The sequence below is a fragment of the Euprymna scolopes genome, chromosome 7 (genome assembly GCF_053919585.1).
Source record: "Euprymna scolopes isolate OS-2025 chromosome 7, ASM5391958v1, whole genome shotgun sequence".
Classification (NCBI taxonomy): Eukaryota; Metazoa; Mollusca; class Cephalopoda; order Sepiida; family Sepiolidae; genus Euprymna; species Euprymna scolopes.
Window position 1 is genome coordinate 24,396,020 of NC_136488.1, and position 24,860 is coordinate 24,420,879.

Sequence of the window (24,860 nt, forward strand, 5' to 3'; positions counted from 1 at the left end):
ACCGAAAGCTCAACTCAATGTTGGTGACGTTATCACTGTACCAACGTGATACGCATATGAACTGATTAAAATTTAAAAATAAAAAATAAACTAAGATGAATGTACAAAATGTATAAAGATTTTTTTAAATTTTGACCCATTTTTGAGTCCTTATGAATTACAGGGTGGTTCATAAAGATTTACCCATGAGTTCGAGTTGATTATTTTCCAAAGGCATTTAGTTTAGGAATTTGAAAGTTTCTTTCATTAGACCTCTATATATCTATCAATGTTCAACTGATGTTTCATTCATTTCTTTCACGTATTCGGTAAGTTATGGCTGATAAGGTTAAGCGCGATGAGATTGTCGCTCTCAAGACTGCGGGCGTTAGCAACAAGCGCATCGTTAAACAGCTCAAGGTGTGTCGAAAAACTGTTTCCAATGCCTGGAAACAGTTTCAAGAGACAGGCACAACCTCTGGTAAACCAATTTCAGGGAGACCGCGCTCAATTCGCACCAAAAGTGTTGTTTCTGCAGTGAAAAAGGAGATGGAGCGAAATCCACAGAGAAATGTGAGGAAAATTGCGAAAGAGGCAAAGATCTAAAGATATTCGATGCAAAGGATTGTTAAAAATGATCTTCGGTTAAGTCCATACAAAAACAGTCTCTCAAAGCAGAAACGGCTGCACAGGGGCAAGTTGATGTTGCAAGAGATTGAGCGAGCCGCAGGAAAGATCATCATCTGGTCTAATGAGTGGAGGCTGTGACCAATAAGCAGAACGATAGGGTTTATGCCAAAAGTTCCAAGGACTTGTCAATCAACACCAGAAGCCATTTGAAACGCCAGAAGCCTGCTTCAGTCATTGTCTGGGCTGCTGTTGCATCCGACGGGCGCAAATCTCCGTTGATCGTGATTGAGGAAGGCGTGAAAATCAATAGTCAAGTTATTTGAATATGTTGGAGGAAAAGGTTCTGCCGTGGCTCACTGAATAATTTGGGGATGATTTCATCTGCACACAGGACGGTGCTCCAGCTCACATAGCGAATGTGACTCAACAGTGGTGCAAGGACCATTTCCCAGGCTTCTGGGACAAGCAAATGTAGCCACCATCAAGTCCAGATATCAATCCTATGGACTTCGCTATTTGCCCCATTTTGGAGAGCGACGTTTGGACTCCCTGAATGCAGCCCTTCATTCTGCTTGGGACAAGTTGGACGAAGAAGTGGTGCGGCGTTCTTGCGCTTCAGTGGCAGCACGTATCAAGCTAATGATCAAAGAAAATGGCGGCCAGTTTGTACAAAATTACTCAGCCAATTTCTGGTCCAAACATTTGAAATTTTACTTAAAGGGTATTCAGAGATAGGTAAGCTTTTTAATCGGTTTTGGTCGAAAATATGAGCTGGCAAGGGGTCAAGGTTCAAAAGATTTTAATTTTGCGGTATCTAGCAATTCCTGATCTAAACATTTGAAATTTATACATAACGGATATTCAAATATGCCGCAAGTATTTTTGTCAGTTTGGGGGCAAAAATTTGGCTGCCAAAAGGTCAAAGTTGAAAGTGAGTTGACTTTTGCAGATTCTATCAAATTCCTTCGCCAATTTGGGGTCTAAATAACTTGAATTTTAGATGTAGGTAACTTGGATATGGGTAAAACTTTTTATTTTGATTTGGGACCAAAATAATAAATATTAAGTGGTCAAGATTGAGGTTAACGTTTAAAAAAAATGTTCTCTCCGGTCTCTACGAACTTATTTAGACAGGTTTTTGTCTAAACATTTGAAATTTTACGTAAAGTGCATTCACATGTAGGGCAAGTTATAAACAGTACATAGAACCCGAGAAAAGCCCGGCTGAACTGCTAGTTTTAATATAAAATACTATACGATAAGGGAAGTGTTAACATAAAATCATACAGAATAAGTATAGTGTAAATATAAAAAATAATATAGAATAAGTATAGTGTTAATATAAAATAATAATAATAATGCAAACATGTGTAGTGTTAATATAAGATAAAAATAATAAGTGTAGTGTTGATAAAAATAATAATATACAATAAGTATAGTATTAATATAAAAATAGTATAGAATTAGTGGAGAGTTAATATAAAATAATAATATACAATAAGTATAGTGTCAATATAAAATAATAATATAGAAAAGGAATAGCGTTAACATAAAATAAAAGCATACAATAAATATAGTGTTTATCAATACTATCAATAAAATTCTAAATGTTTATTTATTTATGTGTGAGTGTCTATATACCAATAAAACTTTCGAACAGATGCACCGAATTGAAAAATTCTTTTTTCCCCTGAAAGATGCGAGTCTCTAGATTGTCCTTATCTATATATGGTTCTTAATGAACAACGCCGAGTCACACAAAAGGCCCGAAATAAGGGGTTTTGGTCCGTTTCGTAAACTTGTCGAAAAAGTAATCTGCCCATGTCAACGGAATTTTGCACTATTTGTATACAGTCACGGTAACATCTTTCGCCATACGGAAAAGACTTGTGGCGCAATGGATAACGCGTCCAGGTTAGAATTTTATCTAACGTTTACTCATTACCCTTATCCTTAGTTAGGGTATTTTTGTTTTTTCAGTGAATTTTTGTGTATATGAGAATTTCCTAAACTTCGAGTTCACAGGATAAGCGTTGATAGTAAGGCGATGTTTAGTGTACTTGATGTTCAGTGTGCTCGATTTTGTGTTTGACTCGGCGTTGTGTGTACCGACGCGGCACAGCCGCTAGTATAGAATAGGGATAGTGTTAATATAGTATATATAGAAGAGGGATAGTGTTAATATAAAATAATAAAATGCGATAAGTATAGTGTTAATATGAAATCTATTATATATATAAATGTGAACGTGTCTCTGTGTGTGTCTGTGTACATTTTCCTACGCAATAACTCTGTCAATTTTAAGTCTACAGACTTGAAATTTGATATACAGGGTACAGAGATTTGGGAAAATCTTTGCGATCCGTTTTCGGCCAGAAATTTTGCTGTTAAGGGGTCAAGGTTCAACGATTTGACATTTGCGAACTCTACCAAACTCTTCCGACAATTTGGGATCTACACACTTGAGATTTTAGATATAGGTTCCTTGGACATGGATAAGAATAACTCGATTTGAGCCCAGAATAATAAATGTTAAGGGGTCATAATAGGAGTCAAAGTTAAAAAAAAAAATTGACCGCTTTTTTATTTTGCTCAACATACACCTCCAAACACCCGGCAAACGCCGGGCTTAAATGCTAGTAATAATATACAATAAATATAGTGTTTATATAAAATAATTATATAGAATAAGTATATTGCTAATAAAAAAATAATGTAGAACAATAAACATAGTGTGATTATAAAATACATTATAGAATAAGTTAGTGTCAATATGAAATAATATACAATTAATATAGTTTCAATACGAAATAAAAATATAGAATAAGTGCAATGTTGATAGAAAATAACAATATAGAATAAGTATAGTGTTAATATAAATAATAATATATAATAAGTACGGTGTAAATATAAAATATAATAAGTGTAGTATTAATATAAAATAATAATATAGAATAAAAAACAGTATTGATATAAAATAATAACATAGAACTAATATAGTGTGTATATAAAATAATAATATAGAATAAGTATAGTGTTAATATAAAGTAATAATATAGAATAAGTATAATAAGTATAGTGATAATATATAATAATTATATAGAATAAATATAGTGTTAAAAATAATATAGATAAGTAAAGTGTTAATATAAAATAATAATATAGAATAAGTATAGTGTGTATATAACATAACTCCCTATGTTTAGAATTAAAAAAAATAATATAGAATTTAGACGTAGTTTTGCTTACAGACATAGCAACTCTGTATTACCATATGGCAAAAAATAGGAACGTTGAAATTAAGTTCACTTCAGCAACTCCCTCCTATTTTGTCCATTAGTTCTTGTATTCAATGTGCGACGTTTCTGGCAGAAAATAACGATTGCTGCTTTTTTTTTTAATCTGTTTTTTGTTCTAGTGGGCAGTATGTAAGGATTTCCAGTCCTTTCATATTATTCACTTCCAATCTTCATTTTATCAATCATTATCCTTGAGTATTTTAGCATTGATAAGTGACAAACTGTTACTAAAGAAATAAAAAAACAAACTCATACATTATTTTTAAAACAAAACTTTCAGAATATGACGCAATATAGCAAAAGGTAATGTGACGTCATTTCGGTTACAGACATACCCAACTTGATTATAATAATTTATATTATTATACTACTTACTCCCAAAAGATGGCGTAGAGAATGATTGTCAGCAAGCAGCAAAAAATGGAGATGGAACAGCCGACGTAAGTGATGACCCGCAGGGCTTTGCTATCTTGCGGCTGTAAGAAATAAGAAAATAGGAATAGAAATGAAGTAAATATTCACTTGATTAAAACGACTGAAAAATGATTTAAAACATTTTAACAATTGTTGTTATATCTTGGAATGAGCGAATAAACCTGTATATTCCTGTTCACTTCTGAACACAAGGTTATCATTTTTTCTTTTACTTTCCATAATTTTCAAATTTTACAGCAACAAAAATATGATAAAACGTAATTGCGCTGTACATAAAGAAAACAATACAAACGAAAACCTCAAGATATTATTGTAAAATAAATTCCAATGTTTAAGTTATCAATAAAGTAAAGTAAACCGCTGTCTTTTTTTTTGAACATCATTTATTCGTATGAATCAGATTATTTTATAATCATTGACATTCGTTTCCACGGTGTCTTTCCTGTTAGAACTCTTTCTTAGATAGACATCGGGTACTTATTGGAGGGAATAGGCGAAGGTTACTAACATCCCTGAATTAAAGTGTTTCTGTGGAACTAATTAGATTCGAACTTGACACACCTAGGTTGTCAGTCTGTGTCGTTAACTACTTAGCCAATGTCACCTCCTTATTGTTGTTGTTTTTGTGGTTGAGCGAATTGAACTTCTGCAGAGAGTCAATAAAGATTGTGTCTCGAGATTTTGCCTTATTCTTCCCATCTAGAGCGGCAAAATCCAGCGACTGAATATGTAACAGAGCGCGTACGCGCGTATGCAAATGCCGAGCCGTGTGCGAATAAAAAGAATATAAAAATGTGCACACAGACCGATGATGACGATGAGCTCGTTCAAGAGTACATTTGAAACAACGTTCGAGGGGCCAGGGTCAAAGAGAAGGAACACGGTCACGATGTATTCGGGAAAGTTCCCGGAAATAAATGCTGTTGTTACAAAAAAAAAAAAAGGAATCGAATTATTATTTGTCCAGTGTTCATTGCGACGTAGACTGCGTACAACGTGTGGGTCTCAGAAAGACAGAGAGACAAAGGCACCACGTTTATATTTTTGCTAGTCTTTTTTATCATCGTCAGTTCTCTAGTTAATTTTCACAAAGGCATAGATTATCCTGGCGCTGTCGCTTCAGAATATAATCCTCACAATTATTATATTGTCCTTTTTGAAATATAGGACGCGTTTATGGTGGAGAGATTGGATAGTCAACAGGTTTGGAAAATAGAGTAAGAATAAAAAAAGTATGAAGGGCTGAGAAAGACAGATTGCGGGTGAAGGTGAACACCTTGTCTAAGGGTGTCCGAGACAGTGTAATGTCTTGTCAACAGCCAGATAATATAAGGCTCTTTCTCATACTATTATTAAATTAGTAGGCCTCCGCCGGTCAGGATTGACCATGAATGATGAATCTTTGGATGCTAGTCTGGACTGCTTGATTTACAAGGTAGTCTGTTTTCCACGTAGCACACCCAGTCTTCACATCGGTAATAGAGCCAGAGGAACAGCAAAACTGTTACAGTTTATTACTAACGTCGTCGTAGGATCTGGTAAGAAAGATGTTGTAGGTAACGTCACACTATACTAAATAGTATCCTGTTATTTTTATTTTACTTAACTTACCGCCAAGGTAGTCAACACAGCGAAATTTGTTAAGTGATAACAATTACACTGTGTTGTTGAAGAGTTAGCACTGGCAACTTCACACCCCTTCTGAGACCAGCCACCAGCTTTAGAATCTCTGTAAAAAGATAGAAATAAATTGATACGAACAAACTATAAGATAATAATTATTTTAATATATGAATTATTCTGACTACAGTTCTCGTTTTGGATGTTATTTGCACAACGTTTCGGCCGATGTAACCTCTGCCTTTTTTCATGCGCGTCTTGTCAAAATCGGAAATACTTATGTCAGGAATCTATACGGAATTTCGAACGAAAGCATTTATTTAATATACAAGGTAGGTTATTTTCGTTCGTTCAGCCTTGGTCAGGTAAAAAATTTAAGTAATTCTTAATTTCATTCAAAATATGAGTTCGCAATGGATAAAAGTACTAAGTGATATTCCGTTCTAAGTGACAGTTTCTGGAGATTGAACGTTTAATTCGAAGTATGGGTGAAACAAAGTATACAATTTAGAATCATTTAACACTCCTCTCCGGTTCGAAATTTCGTGTAAATTCTTTAGTTTGACAAAATACACTTAAATAAGGCAGAAGGCTACGTCGACAGTAACGTTGTGAAAATAACACTCAAGATAGGAACAGTAGTCACTTGATGTCAGCATCCCCAACCAAGCTCAGCCGGGAGTTCTTCCTTCGCTCCAAAGCACCAGTCAAGGCCATTGTTAAGACCGCCTTTGTGTAAGATAACAAGTCATGCTTAAAATTCATTCAGATCACCCCTTTGTTCCCGTCCACAGAAATATCCTCGTCCGTGCGAACGTGTGTGCACAGACTTATACGGATACACAGTTGCATATATACACATTCACACGCATAGATAGACACAGACACTTGCACAAACACGTACCCACACAAGTACACATAAAACGGAAACATACACAAACACATGCGTATACAGAAGGAAACTAACATATACATAAAACGCAAGGCATAAGTGCCAAAAAAGAAAAAAAATACACGTACATACATAGATACACGTACACACACGCAAGCACAGAACACACGTTCGCAGAAACATACGGTCGCAGAAACACACAGACGTACACATAGAAAACACAGGTACACAAAAATACACATACACACAACACATAAAGATAAAGACCCACACAAATACACGCCTATACAAATACATACAAACAGACATAAAGAACATCTGTGCGCAGATATGCGCAGAAACATATTCACATACACAAATGATGATACCCACACAAATACACCACATAAAAAAAAACAGAAAAAAAAGACAAGCCAATGCATTAAAAGTAAATATGTTGCATACGAACCCCAGAGGTGTTACCCCGTTCTGCTAAAAAGAAATAAGATCGCATATCGTATTCGTGCAGAAATTGCTAAATACTCTCATCCAAATACAGATATGAAAGAAAAGAAAAAAAAACTAATTTATTTTAGCTATTGAAAAGCTCTTGCATTTTTAAGTGTTTAAACTTTTATAGAAAATGAAAAAGTCTTTTGTTAATATCAAAGAAATAACAAACAAACATGGCGTCACGACTCCATGATTCACGCCTTCAATGTGATTCAATGTCACCGACGAGTCAATACACTGGTTTAATGCTTATCAGCCCTTTTTATTCTTGTTTAATAACGAAGCCCGATGTGTACTAAAAAGAATACATTATATACAATTAATTGGATACACTTTGCTATATTACACATAAATAGGGAAATTGCTATTTCAAACATGCATGAATTTATGAAATCAGATTCAGTAGATTCGATTAGGTTCGAACCTCACATAACTGATTCCAGAGTATGGAAGAGTATCAATTAACCAATCACTTAATCGATACATGTGAATAAAAACATTTAGTTTCCGTGATCCTGATTATATCATCTGTTTAAATTTCACCTTCATCCAACCCATAGTTTTCAATATTTATGCAAGATATTTTAAAAATCACTGATGAGTTCAAATTTTGAATAATTTTCTTATATTCACAGATCAGTACATCAAATTTTTATACAACATAAAGAAAACATAATAAAATTAATAAGTACGAGTAAAAATCTTGCATCAAACTTTACATTCTGTTTTGAAAATATCAATTGTAATGGCAGTACTTTGACTGTCGTTGACGGGAGATAATTCTCTTATTAGAACTGCCGCGGCAAAAATTCACTAAACAAGACAATCATTTTACAACTTTTTCATCTCTATAGGAAGATTAAAATAAATATATAATGTTACTAAACCTTACCTCTAGAATTTCTATACTAATTTTAACAAAACCATATGATTTTAATTCTAGATAAATTTTCAGTTTTAAGGCTTATAAAGAAATTATTAGAGCTTATAAAGAAATTATAATTCAGGATAAATTGCTCCATTAGTGCCTATGGATACACATGTCATATAAATCTGAAATATTTAAATTGTCAATGACGCGTAAAAACTCTTTAAAATATTTAAAAAAAAAACCCTGAAATTAAGTGCGTATTTATTAATTGAAGACTAATATTATAGTTAAAATTTCACAGAAATTAACGGTGTTTTAATTTTAACTACGGCTTCCACCCACTCTTTCCCTCATTGCATAGAACTTAAACTAAATATAACCTACCTTACTCACTTTTTCGTTAGCATATGAGTTCCAAAATTATAATGGCCAGTTAATTAGTTTAAGAATTAATCCTATACATAAAAATATATAAACACGCACGCATTTCATTTTAAAAAAATGGATTAAACCAATCCGTGGTTTGTCAGACATCGCATATTTAGATAATATGAATTAAGGATATAAAAATACACAAACTCGTAAAAAAAACAAATACTCACTTATTATCAAAATCCCAATAACTGCAAAACGACTCTACATTTTCGACCTGAAAAAAAAAGAAGACCAATATTAAATTACTCAATCCATGTCTTTATAAGTTAACTTTTATATATATATATATATATATATATATATATATATATATATATATATATATATATATATATATATATATAACAATTACTAGATATTAATAGGGGGTGCATCAAAGAATATACCGCATCAAGCTTTATTAAAAGACACATTTCTTCAAGAAAGTGCAGGCATTTTCGCTCACCAGTTCAAATGTGAAAAAACCTCTTCCAATATATATATATATATATATATATATATATATATATATATATATATATATATATATATTGCAATCATGAAATGAATACTTTTACAATTCATGATTAAAAGTAAAATGCATTTTAAAATAACGAGGGGAAAAGGAGGAGTCAGCTGACCGGTTTCGCCCTCGCTTTCTCAAAGACGTATCGAGGAATTTTAAAAAGGGGAATCCAAAATATGTGCATTTAAAATAAAATTACGTTGCGTTCCGTTATGCGTGGGGAGAAAAAGAGGACGTGATTAAAATTTATAATACTTTTCGAAGATCATAGAGACTAATCACGCTCAAGCCCAAGAGACATTCCCTCTGTTTACAGAGAGAAGGCCTTCTCAACCAAACGTGAACAGTCTCCAAGATCTTTAAATGGAATGTTGAATGTGCACGACCACGGCCACTGAGTGTAAGAAGAAGACCTGTTAACTGAAAAATGTCTGCAGGCAATGTAGGTAAGATTTGTCAGACTGTCAGTACTAGATGAGGGCTATTTGAAAAAAAGCAATAAAACATTTTTACAAAGAAAAAGGAACACAGTTCGATTAATACTGAAACTGAACTTTATTCAATATAAAATATAAATATTATCTATGTAAAATTAAGTAATTTTAAAGCAATATACAATTTAATACTGATAAAACTGAATTATGAATTTAGGGAAGAAACAATTAAAGAAACATTAAATACAAATATTTTTTTGGCTTTCGGAACAAGATAACAATGTAGTATCTGTTTTGATGCTACACTTTACCTTTTCTATCCTCGGTCAGTAGAGGAGACATTTTTCATGACTGAGATTATTTTTGTTCCTATCCAGAGTGTCCCTTATTGGGAAGCTGAATTTTGCCCACAATATTATATGTTGAAATATTTAAATAACTATTACTTTAAACACAGAAATTATATTTATGTCCATTTTTTCACCATGTTTTTCATCAAAATGTGTAGCCATCATCAGTGATCACTCACTGGCAGTAACCTGTGGCGTTCCCTGGAGACCAAGTGACAACGTCTCCCCAGATTTCCAGTGTTCTCCACCTCTTGACCAGTTGTGCAGATGATTGCATGTTATCGCAACAGCCGTTGTTACTGATTTCTCTTTAGTATCAGCCATTGGTTTTTCCTGGGGTTTGGGTGACAAAATGCCTCCCCAAGGTATCAGATTTGAACTGCACACTTCCAGTGGAGATTCGGTTAATACTCTCCCACCTCGGCCTTTCCATCCTCCCTGACCCTTCACAACTAGTTGGTGTGGCGCCAGTTGATGTCATCTACACCAGTTTTTATTATTATTATTATTATTACTATTATTATTATTATTATTATTATGATAATAATAAGGGTGCTTGTGCAGTGTACATTCGTGTATTTTAAATATTATTTCCAAGTTAAATTAAATTTTGGGTTTGTGTTACTGTATACATAGATTCGAAAAAGTTGTCACCCCCCAAAAAAATAACAAAACAAATATATAACAAATAAATGTTATCAAAGGCAAGATAAGTTACTTTTTTTTCACCTAACTGGGTATGTTTTTAGAGGTTTGTATTACTATACACATAGATTCGAAAAAGTGGTAAAAAATCAAATATATACCAAATAAATGTTATCAAAGTCAAGATAAGTTACTCTACCTATCTGGAAAGGTTTTTAGTGGTTTTACTCACTTTAACACGTGTAATCGGTTCGAAAATCATACAATATTTATCGATATATTTTAAAAAGAAAAATTTCGGCATGCTCCCTCTTGAACTCAGTAAGTTTGGGAAAATGAGTTCAAACAAACAAATTATACAAAATACTGTTAGAAACCGACCGAATATATGTCCGCCTATGTCACGGTAACATATATTGAGCGAGCTTCTAATAGTATTTTGTATAATTTCTTTGTTTAAACTCGTTTTCCCAAACTTACCGTGTGCAACAGCAAACATGTTGCCATTTGCATTTTTCAAATACATCGGTAAACACTGCATGTTTTTCGAGCCGAATAAACACTTTACATAAAAGAAATAATTAAAAATTTATCCAGTTTGGTAGAAAAGTAACTTATCTTGGCTTTGATAACATTTATTTGTTATATATTTGTTTTTTGACAACTTTTTCGAATCTATGTGTAAAACAAACCCGTCATATAAATTATTTACTGTTAAAATGTTATAAAAAAACAAAAATTGAAGTTTTAAATATATTTCACTCGGTCCTAAACTATTGAAAATTCACCGATCGTAAAAAAAAAAAACTGCCGTGAAAAATGCTAACTTTAAAATATTTGGAAATACTCAGTGAAAAGTTTTATTTATTATTAAAAGAACGGACTGAAAAATATTATATAAAAATTGTTTGTTTTTCAGTAAAAAAATAAAAATAAATAAATACATAAAAATGAAATATTCGATTTTCTCCGATAGAAATAAAGGTTCAAGAACGAGTTCACTTACTATATTTTGTTAGATTAAAATTATCCAAATGTGCAATTATAGTAATTATTATCCAAAAGGAGAATCGTTTTTTCTCTTTAAAACATACATGGACAATCGGTAACACATAGTGGTAGCCATGGACAATCGGTAACACGATCGGTAGCCATATTTTTTTTATGCCTGTTAGCTTGGCCACATGGTTGAATACCGGAAACTTTCTATACCTACAAGTTGATCAGGAAGTGACGTTCCGCTGTCATGTTCATCGGCCTACTCTCTCGATGGTGGTGGCGTGACTCAGGATTGAAAATGAGTTCGTGCTAAAGTTCGCTGCACATGACGGGTTTTTAATGAGATGGTCAGTGTTGGCAAGCATGTCTGTTGTTCAGTATGTCCTATTTCTGATTTTGATAGGTACATGTTGGCCTCTTCCATTCAATCTCAATGTCACTCAACCCACATAGTTGGTACCGAAACTACATTCAAAATTGTAAATTACATTATCATTATGATGGGTAATGAGCAGAACATATTTTCGAAGGTATGTTATTAACATTCTTGTAGAGAACACAACACGTACATTTGAAGAAAAATAACATTTTTGCACGGTTGAGTGTAATTTGCTTTGCGAATTTCTATCTTATTGCCCCCAATCACGGTAAACTTACATATATTGGATATTTATTAACTGTTTGAATTTTAGTTACAGAGAACTCAGTTATTTTCCTAGCATAACTGATCTAATCACACCCAGGGAGTATCCATTCTGGGATAGGGTATCAGTAATTATTTTAAATTCCTCATTTATTTGGATTTTGAACAAACCATAATGGTGCGATATGTTAGGATCCAAATTAAATTGATATTACGTTTTTTTTTGGGGGGGGGGAGCAAAATGAACCCCAGCGTGTGTACAGATACAGACCCGAAAGTGTAGGTTTGCGGTGTATTGATGTAAGGTAATTAGATGGTATGTTTGTTAACAAGACATCAATGAAAGCTATGAACGTGGTACACGCTCCTTCATAAGTATACTGTAAAACGGGATGCATTTTATTGAGTGGGAAGAAAAAATTATTTGCCTGTTTGATTATTGAAGAGACAAAATATGTTGTTCACATAGCAAAAATAGACTAAGGGTTGCATGGGTCCAGAGAGTAATTACTCTTCATGGAAATCCACGAAAATATTCACCATTATTGGCACAAAACTGAGCCCATATACACACCCGATACATTGCATTGTTGAAACTGAATTCAACAGATGTAGTGGCAAATTTCATCAGCTCAACAAATATGCTTTCAGAAATGGGAGGAGGCGATATATGAGTACGATATAAAAAATCTGTACAGATATCTATAGTCTCTAACATCTGGACACAAGTAAATAGATTGCTAATGTCATAAAAACATACATTTATTAACAACCTTAGACTTTTGAATAAAGTCTCAAAATAAAATGAATCTTTAAGGCAGTATTTACTGTAATGTTTTAATACAGGTGGTAAAATCTTGCTTGTTTAACGTTGTGTCACTTTCACACATGATAGAAGACTCTTATCATTCTTGGGATTTGTACACAACTGGCCAACTAGTAGATGGTCTTCAACAAAAAAGAAAACCGGTTTTCACAAAACGAAAATGGAATTATGTCGTTTTTTTCAAGGGCAACAATTCCATCGTTCAATTGACACTCAACATTTTGATAGCGTTTAAACAACTGGTGACATTTGGTAGAATTCGCTCTCCGGGCTGAGTTTTCAGTGTTTCTGTGAAACCGAACGTATTGTTGGAAAATCGAACTAATGTATAATGTCAATTGAAATAAAGGAAATATATACTGAGCACCAGTTATTTTTTTCCATCTTATGGCGCCATACTCAACCGAAATTTACGTTCGACGCCCCACAGGCTTCTGTTATCAAAGGAAGTAGTATAGTGCGGGGGAATGCGAGTCTTGTTAATTGTCACAATAACGAAATATCGAAATGAGACTGGTTCATGAAAGCTTACATGTTCACAATTCTAACTTTGTTTCTGTTGCTGAAGAAGGAATAGGATGGATATATGCAGCAGTTAATGGAAACAAGTATTGCTGATAGTTTGTTTTATTACATTTTCACCCTAAACAAGGCACAATACAACTTTGATATAGGGTGCTACTATCAGGGACATAAGTTGAAGGGACACTATGTAGGGAGTTGAGCAGCAAGATGCCTGTTCACATTACACTTAAACGTCTGCATGTCAGTACAGTTGAAAAAGCAGGAACTCGAAAGGGAATTCCAAAGTCTAGCAGTTCTAGAGAAGAAACTATTGGACTAGAAAGCTTTCTTACACCGATTGTGTAGAGGTGGGACTTTGCAGCTTGTCGGGTTTGTCGGAGGTATCTACGTCGAGAGAGTACAAGGACTTGTGTTATGTAATCGCTGGGCAACGTTGGCTATAAAACATTATTCAGTTATCGGTTTATCTATCTATCTAATTGTTTATCTATCTAGCAGAATAACAAAATTGAATCGCGAGGAAACGATAAGGAGCGAGCATTGCTGGTGCAGAAAAGTTAGAGTTATGCTGTGACATAAATCAGACTCTGTGACCGATCAAGTTGCACCGGAAAGGTATGCAGATGGGCACCGGATCTTACGTGTCAGTGGGGTTACTGTGTTGAAAACGGAGTTAATTTTAGTTGAATTGAGTTCAGGACGTCAAAGAGACAAGATGTGTAGAACAAGCTCCCCATAAGGGGACGACAGTTTCCAAGTGGAACCACAAGCCGAAAGTCGCCATTCATTCTAGTCTGCTGTGTTGAAAACGCCTGGGAATGAATAAAAATATATAAAAACAACCATTCGTCTTGGGTCCATGTCTTGCATGCGTCTTTGTTGTGACAGAATTCGGCTCCCTCAAAACGTAGGCGAATCCTCCCAGAAGAAGGAGCAACGGAAAACAGGTATGTCGTCACGCATTTGTATTATTCTATGTTCTGACACACACGCACCCACATCCAGAGACAAGCACAACTGTTAAGGCATACTTACAGACTAGACGGTCACTGCCCGTAAAGAAAGAGTTAAACAAATAAAAGAAACACACAAACAAATAAGTAGATAACAAGACCTTGCCTATTACATAATATAACACTTGTAGTTCGTCCGAGCATCCACCATTAAAATACTTGTAAAACAGGCAGAGGGATGCAACATTTCGTCGATGGGAGAATTGTTGAAGCTTAGATGACAGTTGAGGATCTATCAGGTTGGCGACTCTCTTTTGAATCCTGTCCAGAAGTGAGAGACAAGTAGCAGATGCACCAGCCCAAGTGTGACAACAATACTTCATGCATGGTATCCTTGTAGAGGGACAGGATACTTTCAAGCGTAAGTAAATTTCTAGCACGGTAGAGAGAGCCCACTTTCTTCGCAGCAACCTTTGCAATGCTCTCGATGTATCTATTCCAACTCATGTTCCCTGTGAACGTTAAGATGTGGAGTTTGAAAGAAGTACTTTCAGGCAATGTATATTTAGTCATAGCTATTGGTGGCTGAGAAGGTTTCTTGTAATTATCCAAGGAAACGAGCTTAGTGTTGACAGCATTGAGCGTTACCATCCATTTTTGAACTCACACTACTACAGACTGGAGGTATATCCATTGCCTTGGATATGTATGCATTCATTTTCCCCTCATATCTGTTAAAGAGCGTGCTGTTGTCAGCAAATATACCCATCTCAGAGACTATTTTATCAGAGAGGTCATTCATGAATATCAGGAATAATAACGGTCCAAGGATCGACCCTTGAGGTACACCCACATTTATATCATATTGTTTAAACATACAACCATCGAGATCAATCTAGATTCTTCTCTTATTTAAGAAGGATTTAATTATGTTAAGTATTCGTCCAGTAATACCATAGTATCTGATTTTCATGAGAAGACCATCGTGCTACACCCTGTCAAAAGCCTTAGATATACCTAGGGCTACTGCCCTCCCATCTCTTACCTTATCCAGTGCATGGTATATACGTTCAGAGATTACATTTAGAATATCTGCAGTAGAACGGGCTTGCTTAAATCCGTATTGATGGTCAGTCAGAAGTTTAGCAACTGTAAGGTGGCTTGATTAATTATGGACTCAAATATTTTAGCGAAAATGAGGAGGTTAATGGGGCGATAATTTAATGCGTCAGTTCTTTCGCCAGAATTCTTGTAAACTTACTAAGCGGTTTTCCAGCAGTCACGAAAGCAAGATTCGGTAAGACATTTGTTGAAGAGTTTGGACAGAACTGGAGCAACCTCAGCGGTGCATTTTTTTAATAGTGCAGCCGGAATGAGATCGGGTCCACATGCTTTTGAGGTGCCTAGGTTTTTTATTATATCATATCAAGGGATGATTTTCAGATAATCTAGTGTGATTTCTGTCCGCAAAGGAAAATCAAGGAAGGAGTGGTTTGCTGTATCCAAAGTAGAGCTTGAGGCAAACTGACGGGCAAGCATGTTAGCTTTCTCGATTGGATAGTGGGGAATTGATGGTTGCTTGTGGTTGGATAGTGGGGAATTGATGGTTCCTTGTGGTTGGATAGTGGGGAATTGATGATTCCTTACCTTCTTTAAGTGTTTAAAACTAAGTTGGATCGGGTTTTCTAGTTGAACAATTTTGTTGTTCCCAACTGTAACCGATAATACCATTGTATTCAGTTTTGGCGTCAATTTTGTTGTTTCGTTTGCTGCTTTTTGACTGAAATAAAAAAAAAAACACACATTTTTTTTTTGCTTCAGAAGGATTCAAATATGATACGAAACATTTCTATTTTTCTGTCATTTTTTTCGCGCATCATTTTGTCATCATTACGTTCTTTCAAACGACGTCTGCGTTCGAAAAAAAATTCATTTTTTTGATCGAATTAAAAAGAAATGACAAAAAATGTAATTTTCGATTAGTTCAAATAAAACTTGCGTTTAAATTGTGAAAAGTGAAATGTAATTATTCCGCACAAAAAGCAAGCGAAACGCTTATTTCAAACATTTAAGCAGCTTATTCGCCTATCTGGTATCGTCCGTCATGTGAGACACTCTACGCAATATGACATATCACTTACGCCAACATGTATTTGTCATAAACCGTCCTAATAATAGCTTAATCGATTAATGGGGATGATCGTGAATTGTCTTGACTTTACGACCGCCTCTCCATCGCAACTATTCGAAGGAACACACTGAGCCTACTTTCTCCTTGCTAAGCCAGCATAACATACGATTGAATTTTGTCCATCAAATTCATTATTTTCAACCCTCTCATAATATTCATCATTATTCAATCGACAATCTATAGATCTGATTAACCCCTAACCTCTAGTGACTTTTAGCATTTATAAGTAGTAACTCATTAAAAGTTTCCACACTGAAATCTATCGCTTAATGATGAATATTTTAGAATCTCCCGAATTAGTATCTGGAGCTACATGTCCAAATAATATGCATCTTTATTTCTATACTAGCATGGAAACCTGACATTGTCCGGGATTGAATTACGATAAGCAAATGTTCCACACTTCCAATATTTTATTGTTATCAAAATCGGTGAAATTGCCTATTTTTCTATCAAATCGATTGATTGGCTGCTCTAGTTGGAATCCATCACAGTGCACGGAGAGGAAGCTAAACATGCCTCCCCACAGTGACTTAGTTCGCAATACATTATAGTCTACATTGCACTGTAGAGAAGCTACTGTTGATTTTATAAAATTATTTTATGTAATGGCTTTAAAGCTTAAAATGCAAAAATTAAGTATTATGGTTCAATTGTTCTCTAAACAGAAACATTCATTTCGTACACATATCTGTCTTATCAAAGAACGTACGGGATCTTCTGCTTGTGCGGTGATAAAATTTCTAACATTCACTTATGATGTTAGGCTGTATCAGAGTGTTAACTTTAGTTAAAAGCGGACTGTTCCCTCTTTAATCGGAATTTTTAATTATCGATTGTTGATACTTATCGGGGGCATTCCGATACAAAGCCCATCTAAGAACACTCCAAGACACGTAAAACACATTTGTGTAAAATTTAAAAAAATCGGCCCAGCCGTTTCGAAGTCGGTAGGGAAAGAACACACACGCACATACAAAGTGCATTTGATGTGTAATTAGAGATAGAGAATATTCCTATGCGACCATTTAATGTTATTCTTTCCTTGCAGAAATAAAATTTTCCATTCTATTAATACATGGCGACTCCTGTCACAAAAACTCCCCACATGGATGTGTTAAGAAAATGCATAATCCGCTCTGTAAACTAAATTTGGTACGAATAAACATAAGTGTTTACTTGACTTGTCCACCAAGTTTCAGCCATGAATATCCATCAGTCTTTGTTTCGCCACATTTCAATAATAAAAACATTTGGATACGATGTGAATATTGTCAATCACACTGACACACTGCTATCTTTGTACTTTTCTGATTTTTGCTGTGACGACCATTTTTTTTTACAAAGAAGTCACCACTTATCAAGGCCCGGAGGCCACTCGAGGATAAGGGGTCAATGGGTATACATTAATCATTGGGATTATAGCGTAGTAATCATAAGTAGTGGAAATTTTGTAAATTGGATTACTTAGGGGGACGTTTCATCAAGAACTTGTTATGGTTGGACTTGTAGACAATCAAATTGTAGTCAGCTGGAAAGAAGGCAAACGGAAGATAGTTCCACAGGTGTGCAGTTCTAAGAAAGAAACTTTGTTCATGGAATCTACATTTAAGTTTAGGCACAGATAAAGCATGAGAAAATTATTAATAGTGATTTTGGCTAGACCAGTGTTTTTGTGAAAGTTTGGCGACGGGGGACCATAAATTGCAGCTCAGTTGAGCACTTACCATGAAAATAACGATAAAGCAGATACAGCCTCGCAACGTCTCTTCTGTGGGAAAGAGGTTGCAGGGAAGAGAAAAGCTAAGCTACAAAGTCTAATTTGAACTCTCTCAAGGCAGGATAAACTGCTTCTAATAGCTCCTACCCAGATGTGGCAACAGTACTCCATCATTGGCCGTGCCTGGCTTTTATATAGGTAGGGAATTGCAGCAGGAGTGAGATATCTACTGGAGCGGTAGAAGGATCCTACCATTTTTCCACAGCCTTGGCAAGGGATTTCATGTATGTGTTCCATTTCAGATCCGAAGTAAAGGTCAAGCCCAGAAGCGTCTGATAGTTATTTTCTCTGAGATAATCTAGAAACAAAAGTCTGGGGTTGTTGCAGTCAGATTAGTATTAAGCCGATTAACGATTCGTGTCGGTTTTTAATGTGGGCAAAATTCATCCTCCGTAAATGGAGCACTCTTAATTGGAACAAAAATAAAACTTGCCTTGCTAGGAGGATTTTTCTTTCACTTAGTGAGGCCAGAAAAGATTAAATGTAGTATCAGAACAGGTATTAAACTTTATTTTATTTTGTGCAGAGAGAGACAACTCTCGTTTACTAAGAGATTCGTTCATTTTTCATCTCATAATTTAGGAGGCGATATTTTTAAAAATTAAAACATTAAAAAAAAGCTGCGACACGTTTTTTTTTAAAGTAACAAAGTTGATTACATTATTAATACAAAATGCAGTCTTTATGCGACTATTAATAGAAAAACCAACGAACCGACGTTATTTTCATTAGATTAAAACATTTAAAAAAGAAGTTCGGCAATTTTTTTTTCTAATTAAAAAGTAAATGTTATGGAAAGGTTTTTAAGAAATTAGTTTTTAACATTTTAAAACTATCAAGAATAAAACTCTTTAATAACATAAGGATGAAACATTTTTTTACTGTCACAAAATTTATAATAATAATAATATCAACATCTAGTTTTTAACATTACAAAAAATGAAAATGCGACGATATTTGTAAGTTGTGGCAACTTTTTTCTACATTTTTTACGACTTAATAAGAGATTAAACGACGATATGCGACGATAGGAAATTATTTTTTTTTCAAACAAAACTTTTTAATAAAACAAAATAAAATATGAAAAAAAAATGGCTGCAACAGCTTTTTTTTGGGGGGGTTTACTGAACAAAGCTTATAATATTGACTAGACTATCTGTGACCCGTTGTGTCAGTATGTTATATTAGCTATGGAATTCATGTATGAGCGTGACATTTGTGACGTAAAGAAAATATTTTTTTTTGACATAACAGAAACATTTCTATGAAAGTATATTAAAATGAAAAATCACGGACGGATCACTCAAACATGAAAAAAAAAATCCTCCCTATTCGTGTAAAGTTATTGTTTTTCCGAATAATCGCTCAAAAATCGAAAATTAAGCATGATTTTCCTACGAATCGAACACCGGCGAAAGTCATTTAGCAACAAAAACGCACATGAAGCTACCGATGAGAAATATAAGAATGAAAAACCCATATTGGAATCTTTCAACCAAGTTATAGAAACTTAAAATCTAAAAAAATATATAATAATTAATAAAGCCTGAACCAAAATAATAAAACCTAAATAAATAAACTAAAATAAAACTCATATTGAAACAGATTAGTAAATGTGTCAACAAATTCACCGTTCTCACACAGCTATTTTGTATCTAGAAATGTAAACAAAAAATAAAAAAAAAGGAAGGAAGGAAAGAAGGAAAGGGGACGGATAGAGAGTAGTAGTAGTAGTAGTAGTAGTAGTAGTAGTAGTAGTCGTCGTCGTCGTAGTAGTAGTAGTAGTCTTGGCTTTACTACAATTGTTCTTATGATTGTCAACGGGTTAAAGTTGTTTAGTTGTAAGAAAATAGCGACAGTATAGTTGTAATAAAGAATAGTTACAAAACACCCCCACTCTTCCCATGTTAAATAATAATTTCGAAATAATAACGTTAATATTTCAGTGTGCAGGTCAAAATCTGCAAAAGAAGCGATTTGTGTTTATTTGTTTAAGTTGTTATGGGTTAATGTTTATGCGCGTGCGCAAACGGATGTCGTAAACAGGAAAGTGGGTTACATCACTCGTTACAAGGTCATTTGAGTTTTATAATTATATAGATAACACCAACATCTAGTTTCAACATAAATAATAAATCGCAGTTTTCGTTTAATAAAACTTGCAATACCTCTACGACTATCGTCGCATTTTGATTTTTTGTAATGGTAAAAACTAGACGTTGGTGTTATTAATATTATATCCTTTGTTATTGCAAGAAAAAAAAACAAGCAGCCACAGCTGTAAAACTTTCATCCTTGTTTTATTAAATAGATTCATTATTTGTATTTTTAAGATTAAAGATTATTTTCTTAATAACCTTACCATAACATTTACTTTTAATTAAGAAAAAAAAGTCGCTCTTCTTTTTTTAAAATGTTTTCATCTAATGAAAATAACGTCGGTTCCTTGGTTTTCTCTTAATAGCTGCGTAAAGACTATATTGTTTTGATTTTAAAAAAATATCGCGTCCTAAATTATGAGATGAAAAAATGAACGAGAGTTGTCTACCTCTGTGACAAATTGTAAAACAGCGCCAACGATTTAAACTATGCACCGTTGTTGATTCCAAAACATTATGAACCTGAAGCATTAAACACTTTTAGTAACTCGATTTGTCATTAAATATCCCGAAAATGGTTGATATTCCGTAAAACAAAATAAAAACAACAAAAAAATGCAAAAAACAAAAAACAACAAAAAAAAAACAGTAAGTTGTGAAACATTAGGAAGACAAAAATAAGTCTTTTTAAAAATAAATTACAATCGAAAACTTTACTGACATGTAAGAACAGAATTGACTCACTTATTTAAATCTGGTAAAAGATTTGATATATTTCTGAAAAGAATCACAGAAATAGCCAGCGAATCTTCCTTTCCTGAAAGTAGAGGAAAAAATCAGATAACATTTACAAATATCTCACACGAGTAGGATCACCCGGTTTTACCCGGGAATGGGAGCAAATTCATTTATATACCAATAAAGTGATATTTTTTTGTCTTACTCTGATATTAATATTAAAAGCCTACCTTTTTCTATTTAAAAATTATTAAAACGAACTTCTTAATATACTCAGTCATGGATATGCGAGCGACTTCATAAAGGTTAACTAATTTGCATATTCTTTCGAAAAACAAGCGTCCATTAATTCATTATTTATTTTTTTATGGTTTCTTAATGGATGATTGGTTTAACTATTAAGCTTAATTATTTTATGCATCGTTTCTGAATTGTGCATATTTACGTAGATTTTAAGATAAAAACATTCTAGCACATTGCCACGTTTTTATCTCTCTCTCTCTCTCTCTCTCTCTCTCTCTATATATATATATATATATATATATATATATATATATATATATATATATATATATACTTACTGGAATGATAGAGATTTTTATAAGACTCCAATTTCTTCTCATGCCATACATAAGGCCTTGGTATTTAGTTATCTCTTCCCTCTCAGATCTGTTTATCCCAGCATCACTAGGGACGCTAACTTCTACTAAGGTTGGTTCTTTCTCTTTCTTGTCCCATATCACTGTCAGTTTTTTTTTCCATTATATGAACATTTTTATCTTTTTACATTGAATTCTTTTAACTGGACGCATCTTTATTAATGTTATGGTATCATTATTAAGTATAAGTTTCAATATTGTAATGATATTTTTAATTTTTGATTCAACCACAATGAGAAAATAGAAAAAGATAATATTTTGAAATATTTAAATATTTTAAACGATATTTAAAAATCGATTAGAAAAAAAGATAGAAACGATGAAACTACATACCGACTGCAAGTTCACTCAATAAGTTTGATGTTAAATCCATCGTGGTTTTAGATTCTTTTACCCATTGGTCAAGATTTTCTACCTTTCCAGGAAAAGAGTTCGTCTTTTCAATCGAAACTTTTGAAACGACCGCAACTTGAAAAATCAAAAGAAAAAAAAAAGATGCCTTTAAAAGAACTCATGTATACTAGCAGGACCTGTGGAAATTCCACAGCGGCATCTTTCATATGTAATACATGGTAGAACAATAAAATTGTCGCCATAGAAAAGACGACATGATCCCATTTACGTTTGATGAAAACCAGTTTTCTTTTGTTGTTAAAGACCATCTGTTACATGATAAGGGCTGTTCCCTGTTCATGTAAGTATAAAAATAGAGAGATTAGTTAAAGTGGAAATAAGAGAAAGCAGAAATCGAACCCTGGACATAAGTTTTAAAGAACAATAGGTTTAAATGGAATGTCCAGTAAATTGTTAATTCGGATGAAATAAATAATAAATAAAGTATTCAATTGTTAAAAGAATGTGGATAATAAAATATGGTTAAATAAATTAGATATGTAGGTTAAATTCCTTTGTGGAAACAACACAAGAAAAATAGGTTATTGGGAAATCAATGTCGAAAACGTGCAAAGTCGCGCATGTTGAAACACGTGAATTTTGCTCACGTGGCCAGGATGCATGGATTTCTCAATATAGTAGAGGGAGAGTCAGAGACAGAGAGAGACAGTCAGGAGAGACAGTCAGGGGAGACAGTCAGGGGAGACAGTCAGTGAGAAAACTCAGAGACAGGCGGACGTCTGAAGCGAGACGTCACTTCAGAAACTAAGATGTGAAACTTTGAGTTCTTAATGAGGAAATCCCGACCGGTCGTAAATAAATTCATCATGTGTTTTGGATAAAGCTCATCTTTGTGTTTGTGATTTCTACAAAAAGGTAAATTGTATTGTTATAATATGTCTGTGTTATAAAATGTCATTACATACACATCTCTCTCTAAGATACAACATCATATGTAATAAGACAAGAACTCTCACTAAGACTCATATCATTACTAATAAGAACTTACGTAACATACGCGCACAAGTGGTATAGTCTAATACTACTAATAATAACTATATAACACATCTCCTAGTTGGCCAGTTGTGTACAAATCGCAAGAACGATAAGAGCCTTTTATCATGTCTGAAAATGACATACTGTTAAACGAGCGAAAATACTCCATACATTGGACGAATAGTGACCTTGTAGAGGTACAGGATACTCTCAGGTGTGAGTAGTCTTCTTGTTCAATAGAGGGAAACCACCTTCTCTGCAGCAGCCTTCGCAATGTCCTCAATGTATGTGTTCCAGTTCATATGTAAGGCCGAGGAATAATATCCTAAACAAGTTATTTTTATTTGTTGAGACTTGAGGATTATAAAATACAATTTGTCTCACATTTCCTTCGGATTCAAAGACAGAAATATTAAAAACAATTACCAAGATTGGTTTTCAAAATGGGTTCTGGTATATTTTCATCAATATTATTAGCGATAATGCTTCCAAAATCTTCCATCTTTTTCAGCAGTTCAACACCGGCAGTCTCGTTCTGCAATAGAAATATTATAATGGTCAAGAAATAACACACGCAAAATATATATAACAGCAAAACACTTAACGATAACACATCTAGCATAAGCATTTTTAACTTCCAAAAACCTTTTTATGACAAAACATTTAAGGATAGTGGATATAACCACAACTAGAACATGTTCACTAACATACCCAAAAAATAGTAGAAGAAGAAAACGTATATGGTGAACACCCCTCTTTTAACTTAAATGTCAAAACCAATTTAGGGAAAAAATTTCTCAATCCCATAAAACTATATTTTTCACCTTATAGTATCTTACATAAAATATTTTACAAAAACACAGTAAACTTGAACTATAGCTGTAGTGACAATCTTGAAAAAAATAGAACTTTTTTAACACAAATAGGCCAACTAAACCATGTAGTTGTTCCACTTAAAGGAAATTGCTTAGTAACTTCTGTAGTATATAAAGCCACAATATCCATGAAAGAATACCCAAATATCAATCAATCATGTATTGGCATGGTTGGTGACATTTTCAAGGAAAGACTCACCGGTCACAAATGCTGTTTTGGGAATCGTAACCATTAAAACAAAACACCAATTTGTGTATATTATAATGAACTGATTGAGCAAAATTTAACACCAACGGTAAAGTGAAATATTCTAAAAAAAAAAAAAGCTGAAACTTGTTCCTCTCTTAACTCACATTTTTATTAGTGCCTTACTGAGAAATTTACATTATGAGATTTAAAGGTAGGGATAAGCTACTCAATAAAAAAAAAATGAAACGTCCATAAATTTTAGGCATTATAAAAACATCTTCTCAGCAAGCTAATCATTAAACTAGAAGTAATTGTAATACCTACATATATGACATGATGCTCGTCTTAGTATTAATGTTTTTACTTTATTATTCGATACACGTTTTAATTTATTATAGTGTTTAAT

At 33.7% G+C, this 24,860-nt stretch overlaps 1 protein-coding gene across 3 annotated transcripts in view; it reads right to left on the minus strand.

Annotated features, from left to right (window-relative positions):
• LOC145279653 (adhesion G protein-coupled receptor B3-like) overlaps positions 1 to 24,860 on the minus strand; it is a 267,375-nt gene that overhangs the window by 72,625 nt on the left and 169,890 nt on the right. For all 3 annotated transcript variants that reach the window (XM_080130888.1, XM_080130886.1, XM_080130887.1), the window contains exons 14-20: positions 23,816 to 23,924; positions 22,334 to 22,468; positions 21,348 to 21,420; positions 16,181 to 16,313; positions 8,821 to 8,867; positions 5,955 to 6,072; positions 4,284 to 4,384 (exon numbers count right to left, since the gene is read on the minus strand). In XM_080130888.1, coding sequence (XP_079987014.1) covers positions 4,284 to 4,384; positions 5,955 to 6,072; positions 8,821 to 8,867; positions 16,181 to 16,313; positions 21,348 to 21,420; positions 22,334 to 22,468; positions 23,816 to 23,924 — 716 coding nt within the window. The remainder of the gene's footprint in view (positions 1 to 4,283; positions 4,385 to 5,954; positions 6,073 to 8,820; positions 8,868 to 16,180; positions 16,314 to 21,347; positions 21,421 to 22,333; positions 22,469 to 23,815; positions 23,925 to 24,860) is intronic.